We start from the raw sequence: 8,578 nt of genomic DNA, 5'->3' as shown, positions 1-8,578 counted from the left end.
TATTCTATTCTATTCTATTCTATTCTATTCTATTCTATTCTATTCTATTCTCAGTTAGAATAGAGCTGGAAGGGACTTTGGAGGTCTTCTAGTCCAGCCCCCTGCTCAAGCAGGAGACCTATACCATTTCAGACAAGTGGCTGTCCAGTCTCTTCTTAACACCTCCAGTGATGGAGCACCTACAACATCTGGTGGCAAGCGGTTCCACTGGTTAATTGTCCTCACCGTTAGTAAGTTTCTCCTTAATTCTAGGTTGCTTCTCTCCTTGATTGGGTTTCCATCCATTGTTTCTCGTCCTGCCTTCCGGTGCTTTGGAAAATAAATGGACCCTCTATTCTTTGGGGCAGCCCCTTAAATACTGGAATAACCTCCGTCTTCCTCCTTAGTTCTATTAACACAGTGCTTTATGATACAACAAGCCAGCCGCAGTCATCCCACTGGGACACCAAACAGACCTTTCATACTTAGAAGAAGAGAAAGGCTCTCAAAATCATTGTGTGCTGGGATTCACATTCTGGCTAGGTGGACCTTAACTGTTTCCAGTTAAGAAAAAGTCCTGTCTCCCTGAGGACTGGAGGGAATTTCTGGTTCAGGGGCTGGCACACGAAAAAGTCCCCTTTGTGCTAATTTTGGGGTGCACAGCACTGCCCCTTTGTTGTTGTTGTTAGTTGCGAAGTTGTGTCTGACCCATCGCGACCCCATGGACAATGTTCCTCCAGGCCTTCCTGTCCTCTACCATCTTCTGGAGTCCATTGAAGCTCATGCCTCCTGCTTCAGTGACTCCATCCAGCCACCTCCTTCTCTGTAGTCCCCTTCTTCTCTTGCCCTCCATCTTTCCCAGCATCAGGCTCTTCTCCAGTGAGTCCTTCCTTCTCATTAGGTGGCCAAAGCACTTGAGTTTCAACTTCAGGATCTGGCCTTCTAAAGAGCAGTCGGGGTTGATCTCCTCTAGGACTGACCGGTTGGATCGCCTTGCAGTCCAGGGGACTCGCAGAAGTCTTCTCCAGCACCAGAGTTCAAAGGCCTCCATTCTTTGGCACTCAGCCTTTCTTATGGTCCAACTGCCCCTTTACCAGGGTGCAAAAAAAGATCTTGGATGGATTTGGGAATTTGTGACCAAGGACACGAGGGTGCTTGGAACTCGGGAATCACTGCACCAAATTAAACCGGGAACATTGAATAAAGACACAATTTTCCTTCTTGAAAAAGATGAAACATTTATTTTGTCTTCACCGAGAGACAGCATTGGGAGGGGGGGCAGACTAATAGACATCATAAATAGTCATAAATACATCTTCAATATGTAAGAAGTTCAAATAAATAAATAAATAGGAAAAAAATACATACATTGCATTATCATTATTTGTTATCATGTTCTGGGTTGTTCTTGTGAACAATTCCCACATTTTTGTAAAATACATACATCCCGATTGGGACCTTCCATAAAACATGACCATGTTCCATGTTCCACCTCCAGCACTGAGTCCTCCCATCCCCCACTCAAGTCTTTTTATCTGTCCTGAATGGATCTGGGGAGCAGAGATGTTTTCCATCATTTCCCCAACCCCACATTGGTTTTTTTTTAAAATATTTTTTGCCTGGATTTGAGCCCTTAATTTTTCGTTGGCTGCTTGAAACGGTGCTTCCGTGACACACAATGCCACACTAACCACAACTTTTTAGCCTTTGGGAAGACACTGTCGGATAAAAAACACCCCTCACTCTGTCCCATCCTGAAAAGAGCTTCCCTTTAGGACCCGGCAACTGAGATTGGAATTGGAATTTCTACCACTATAAGCGAGACAGTCATTAAATGAGTCACAACGGATTTTACAATTTTGCAATCTTTTTTTTTTTTTTTGGGCCAACGGCAAATCGCGGTAAAGCAATTCCTACGGTTGTTAAGTAAATCCTCCGTTGGGTTTGCTTGACCTGGATTTGAACCCCAGCCCAGACGGATGGATGCCGGCTAATGCTTGAACAGACCACAAAGCTGCTTTATGGAGCATCCCAACTCCGTTCTCCCGGAAGGGACGCCATATCTGCCCGTTCCCCTCCATCTGGTGGTTGATCACCCATGCCAAGAAATCAGGATTTAACCTTTCCTACGCAAAGCCTACCTTCAGCCAACAGGTTGATAGGATGGGTGGGTATCCTGAATAAAGCTAGGGTTAATCATGAGGGGGTCCTGCCAAGACTCAAAGGAAGATCCTAGCTGAATGGGACCCCTTATATTCATTTTGCGATATTGTGAGAGAATAGACCACGTCAGGTGCTGTTTTGGAAGAGGGTTGCCTACGAAAGAAGTTGCGTTGTCATACCTATTTTGTAATGGAGACCAGTGAAACTAGGTATCCCTCTTGGAAAGTCCCATCCCTTTGCTCAGTGCTCGGAGCCTGCGGGACGTGCCACAACTCGGGATACCCTAAAGATGCTTTTTCCAGGAAGCAACTGGACTTTCTTGTTTTTCCTTCAAAGACATTTCGCTCCTCCTCCCAGAAGCTTCTTCAGATTCTGACTGGAGGGCGGCGGATGGAAGGATTTATACTCCTTGCAGACAGCTGGTCGTTTGCATCCTTTTAGAGAGTCCTTGAGGCCACTTGGAGGTTTATCTGTGTCCTCATGGGACTTTCTTATTATTCTTTGAAGACATTTCGCTCCTCATCCCAGAAGCTTCTGACCGGATGGTGGGGAGTGGAAGGATTTATACTCCTTGCAGACAGCTGGTCATTTGCATCCTTTTAGAGAGTCCTTGAGGCCACCCGGAGTTTTAGGACCTGCAAAGGTCCTAAACCGAAGGAAAAACAAGAAAGTCCAGTTGCCTCCTGGGAAGGCATCTTTAGGACAACTGGATGGCTGAGAATAATCGCCATAGACAACCCGGGATACCCCAAGCCAGCCTGTAGGAGGATGAGCAGACCTATCAGTACGTCACCCTTTCCCACAAGGATACTCACGCTCGGAAGCTAAAATAGGTAGTCCTTAACTTACAACCACAATTGAGCTCAAAATTCCTGTTGACATTGTTAAGTGATGGCCTTTTGTGACGGTTATTATGGGAGTCACTGCCCTCATTAAGGCTGTCGTGTCCTTCCTACTACATTTGGCTTCCCCCATTGGGTTTGCTGGTCCTAAGCAAAGTCACAGATGACGATTGCTTGGCCCAGGATGCTAGCGCCATCGTCAATACACCCGGGTTGCCAAGAACCCAGATTTTGATCGTAGGACCGTGAGGAGGCTGCAACAGTGGTTAAGTGTGAGGACCAGTCATAAGTCACTTTCCAGCACCCTGCAAATCTGAATGGTTGCTAAATGAAAGATAATAATTCGGGGACTACTTGTAGACTGGCCTAGACTTCAAAACCGACAATTATTGCCCTGCAGGCTGGTTATTTTTTTTAGTAATCTGACTTGCATTTTTAGCCTAGATAAAACTTGTAAGAAATCAAGAAACAATAAGATACCAACACATGCAATGCTGTACGGCAAAATAAAACAACAGTATAATAGTTGCAGTGGGAACCAGGGACAAATCATGAATTCCCAAGAGAATTTGACGAGGATCCACCTAATTCAACGACGGTAACCGGCTTCCTAGACTGGCGCACCATTCCTATCAAAGATTTTTTTTCTAGGAATTTTCTGGTGCAAATACTGCCTCTTCCAAGCTCTCATCTCATATGCTGACATCCTGGGTTGGAAGGAGTCGGGCATGACCCGGATTTGAACCCCAGGCTGGAGGGATGACTGCCAGCTAACGCTTTAACAGCCCACAAAGCTGTTTTATGGAGCATCTCAACTCTGTTCTCCAGGCTTATCTGCCCGTTCCCCTCCATCTGGTAGTAGATAACCCAGACCAAGACAGGATTTAACCTTTCCTGCGCAAAGCCTACCTTTGGCTGACGGGTTGACAGGATGGGTCGGTATCCTGAATAAAGCTAAGGTTAGTCATGAAGGAGGCCTGCGGAGATCCAAAAGAAGAAACTCATGGAGATAGTCCTGGCTGAATTGGACCCCTTTCACTCATTTTGGGATATTGTGAGATAGTAGCTTGAAACTAATCAAGGAGAGAAGCAACCTGGAACTAAGGAAAAACTTCCTGACAGTTAGAACAATTAACCAGTGGAACAACCTGCCTCCAGAAGTTGTGAATGCTCCAACACTGGAAGTTTTTAAGAAGAGACTGGAAAACCATTTGTCTGAAATGGTATAGGGTTTCCTGCCTGATCAGGGGGTTGGACTAGATGACCTCCAGGGACCCTCCCAGTTCTGTTATTCTATTAGGTCATGTCAGGCGCTGTTTTGGTTTGGTCCTTCCTAACAGTCCTAGTTTATCATGTGTTCCCTTGGGAAAATTAATTGCCCACTCTCTAATAATTAAGACGATTAAAGGCCTGGAGACCAAAACATACGAATAACGGCTGCAGGACTTGGGTTTGGCTAGTCTAAAGAAAAGAAGAAACAGGGGTGACATGATAGCAGTATTCCAGTATTTGAGAGGCTGCAAACAAAGAAGAGGGAGTCAAGCTATTCCCCAAACACCAGAGGGCAGGACAAGAAACAATGGTTGGAAACTGGTCAAAGAGAGAAGCAACCTGGAATTATGAAGAAACTTCCTAACAGTGAAGACAATTTACCAGTGGAACAGCTTTGCCTTCAGAAGTTGTGGGTGCTCCATCCCTGGAGGTTTTTAACAAGAGACTAGACAGTCACTTGTCTGAGATGGTATAGGTTCTCCTGCTTGAGCAGGGGGCTGGACTAGAAGACCTCCAAGGTCCCTTCCAGCTCTATTCTATTCTAATAGAGATCTTTTTCCCCCCTTTCTGCCCCTGCTGATCCACAGATTTTATTTGTTGAGAGGTTCTGGGCCATCTCCTTAAAACAGAGCCCAATCAAGCCAAAGCTTCCACCAATAAAACATTAGCAACTTCACAATCTCGGCCAGTCAGCTGTGGGTGCGCTGTGTGACACGGCAAGACTCTTATCGACCGTACAGCATTGCAGTTACGAAGCTTCAACATTACAACGTAGACAGAGCAAAACGTATAACACTCCCCTCGTCACCCACGCCCCAGGTTTGTCATTCAGGACCAGTGCCGGGACCGGGAAGACGCAGACCCAGCTATCACCCCTTATTCTGAACAATTCATCTTAAAAAAAAAAGGAATTTAGCTTCCTTTGACGATTCAGGAGAGAGTCCGCTTCCCCGACGTCGTCCTTAGGTTCAGGAATCCGTTCGGGGGTTAGAAAACCTTCTGCTGAGCGTGGCCCCGTTGGGGTCCCTCTCTTCGGAATTGGAGCTGCCCAAGCAGGGGTGGGGACCCACCTCGTCCGGATTTTCTTCCGGCAACTTTCCAGTGGACAAAAGGCCCCCACAAAGCTCGGTGTCCTCGTCCCAGGGGTCCACTTGGCGAGGCCTGGGTGTGTCGAACTGGACCAAGGGGATTTCGTTCCTTCTGGTTAAAAACTGAGAAAAGGACGGCGGGTTCATATTGGGAAAGAGTGGCCGCTTCGCCCTTCCTAGGCTGACCAGGTGCTTGTGCTTGAGGGACTGGTAAACGTCGTAGCCGTTTTCCAGCATCAGGTGCTTAAAAAGGCAGTCCTCATTGCTGAAAAAGTTCTAAAAGGAAACAAACGCACAACGTGTCAGGGCAGAGGTGACAAAAATCAGCCATGACTATCAATAAGAACAGAGTAGAGCTGAACAGAACAGAACAGAATAGAATAGAAAATATGGAATAGAATAGAATAGAATAGAAAGAATAGAATAGAATAGAATAGAATAGAATAGAATAGAATAGAATAGAATAGAATAGAATAGAATAGAATAGAAATTAGAAAAGAATAGAATAGGAATTAGAATAGGAAATAGAATAGAATAGAATAGAATAGAATAGAATAGAATAGAATAGAATAGAATAGAATAGAATAGAAAATATGGAGTGGAGTGGAGTGTAGGGTAGAGTAAGGTAGGGTAGTGTAGGGTAGAATAGAATAGAATAGAATAGATTAGAATAGAATAGAATAGAATAGAATAGAAAATATGGAATGGAATAGAGTAGAGTAGAGTAGAGTAGAATAGAATAGAATAGAATAGAATAGAATAGAGTACAGTAGAGTACAGTAGAGTACAGTAGAGTACAGTAGAGTACAGTAGAGTACAGTAGTATTTGCTCAATATTGGAAAAATGCAGAATTACCAACTGAGGAAGAGTTAATCAAAAAAAATTCTAGATTGTGCAGAAATGGACAGGTTGACATTGAAAATGAAAGAGAAAGAAGACTCAGTATACTTTAGATCAGGGGTCTTCAAACTCGGCCCTTTTATGACTTGTGGACTTCAACTCCCAGAATTCCTCAGCCAGCGTGCCTGGCTGAGGAATTCTGGGAGTTGAAATCCACAAGTCATAAAAGGGCCGAGTTTGAGGACCCCTACTTTAGAACATGGGATACTTTTTACCAATGGCTAGAAAAATGAGGTAGAGAGAAAGGAACTTAATGAGGACTTAATGCCTTGGCTGCCCTAGGAAAGGGGTCAAATAATCTGAAATGAATATTAGGACTTACCGATCCGAAGAGATTTCCGTTAACATCCATGCAAAGGAAGAGTCCGGTCCTCGCACCACTGATCACAACATAGCCTGCACCTTCAGATTTGATGATCAAAGCACCTGGAAGTGAACGGGTTAAATATTAGGAGACCTCTCCATACATCTCTTAAGCCAGAAAGGGCGACCTCACCTATTGGAATACTATTATCTGATGCCTTCCCAAATTCCCGAAAAGTTGGAGCGACTGGATGGAGCTGAGCGTTTACTGGCTGGATGCCCTTCCTGACGCCACGCGGAGTTCACAACAAATATCATCCTCTCCCAGGGTTAGCTCCAAATGACCCAAGCGGTATTCATACCTGGGGCAACTAGAACTCACACGCTAGATCGAACTAGCCCTACATCATTCAGCAATCTGACAGACTTGCTTTAGGGAAGGCTCCAAACATCTCATCTCCAACTTTTGAAAAGCCCTCTCCGCCAGTTTCCAGTTCTCACGACCCCGAACATCCGCCTACACACACAGCTCCCCCAGTAAACCTGCCCAAAGGTTCCCCACCCGGGTTCCTGCATGGAACGAAGCGGACCTGGGTGCAGACAGCTACTTCCCTACAATAAGCAAGTTGGTCCTTGCTAACCAAGAACTAAGGAGAAACTTCCTGACTGTTGGAACAATTCACCAGTGGAACGACTTGCCTCCAGAGGCTGTGGGTGCTCCAACGCTGGAGGCTTTTAAGAAGGGATTGGACAGCCATTTGTCTGAAATGGTGCAGGGTTTCCTGCCTGAGCAGGGGGTTGGACTAGATGACCTCCAAGGTCCCTTCCAACTTATTCTATTCTATTCTATTCTCAATCAGAAAAGAGCTGGAAGGGACCTTGGAGGTCTTCTAGTCCAGCCCACCTCCCCGTTCAAGCAGGAGACCCTATACCATTTCAGACAAGTGGCTGTCCAGTCTCTTCTTAATCCCCACCCCCCCAATGATGGAGCATTCACAACTTCTGGAGGCAAGCTGTTCCACTGGTTAATTGTCCTCACTGTTAGGAAGTTTCTCCTTAGTTCCAGATTGCTTCTCTCCTTGATTAGTTTTTATCCGTTGCTTCTCCTCCTGCCTTCAGGTGCTTTGGGGAATAAATTGACCCCCTCTTCTTTGGGGCAGCTCCTCAAATACTGGAATACTGCTATCCAGTATGCTATAATAGAATAGAAAACATATTCTATTCTATTCTATTCTATTCTATTCTATTCTATTCTACTCTACTCTACTCTACTCTACTCTACTCTACTCTACTCTACTCTACTCTACTCTATTCCATTCCATTCCATTCCATTCTATCCTATTCCTTATTCTTTCCTATTCTCTATTCTATTCTATTCTATTCTATTCTATTCTACTCTACTCTACTCTACTCTATTCTATATTTCTACTCTACTCTACTCTACTCTATATTTCTATTCTGCTCTACTGTACTCTACTGTACTCTACTGTACTCTACCCTACCCTACCCTACCCTACCCTACCCTACTCTACTCTACTCTGCTCTGCTCTACTCTACTCTACTCTTATTGAATCCCGTCCCCCTCCCCATCCCTCCCGCACCAGCCGGCTGGGCAGCTCCGCGGGGGACTTACTGTCCACGGTCTGGTCCGGGCTGCCGTCCACGCGTCCGTCGGGATGGATCCGCAGGTGGAGGCTCTTCCTGGCGCTGGAGGTGTACAGGTGCACCAGGTCGTCGGAGTTGCTCCAGGCGGGGTAGGCGAGGGCGCAGGCGGCCAGGGGCAGCAGCAGGCGCAGGGCGCGGAGGAGCGCCGGAGCCGGGACGGGGCGCATGGTCTTGGCTGGGCTGGGCGGCTGCAGGAGCTGGAAGCCGGTCCGGGTCCTCTCCTGGGCTGACCGCTTGCTGGGCTCCCGGGCCCTCCGGCCGCGGCTTTATGCAGGACGGCTGGGGGGTGGGGAGTGGACGGGGAGAAGGGGGGCGGGAGGATGGAAGAGACACCCCTTGGCTTTCCTTTCCTTTTTTTTTTTTTT

General features: G+C 46.3%; 1 protein-coding gene across 1 annotated transcript in view; it reads right to left on the bottom strand.

Moving 5' to 3' along the window:
* Window positions 1–5,224: 5,224 nt before the first annotated feature.
* The window catches only part of FGF23 (fibroblast growth factor 23), a gene marked incomplete at its 5' end in the record, with an annotated part of 10,473 nt that continues 7,119 nt past the window's right edge, over window positions 5,225–8,578 (bottom strand). The window contains 3 exons of the mRNA XM_015828164.2: window positions 5,225–5,620; window positions 6,568–6,671; window positions 8,182–8,304. Coding sequence (XP_015683650.2) covers window positions 5,225–5,620; window positions 6,568–6,671; window positions 8,182–8,304 — 623 coding nt within the window. The remainder of the gene's footprint in view (window positions 5,621–6,567; window positions 6,672–8,181; window positions 8,305–8,578) is intronic.

Source organism: Protobothrops mucrosquamatus, unplaced genomic scaffold (assembly GCF_001527695.2).
Source record: "Protobothrops mucrosquamatus isolate PMUCROS unplaced genomic scaffold, P.Mucros_1.0 scaffold4292, whole genome shotgun sequence".
In the NCBI taxonomy this organism is placed as follows: Eukaryota; Metazoa; Chordata; class Lepidosauria; order Squamata; family Viperidae; genus Protobothrops; species Protobothrops mucrosquamatus.
The sequence above is the reverse complement of the archived record's forward strand: the minus strand, read 5'-3'. Positions and strand labels throughout refer to the sequence as shown.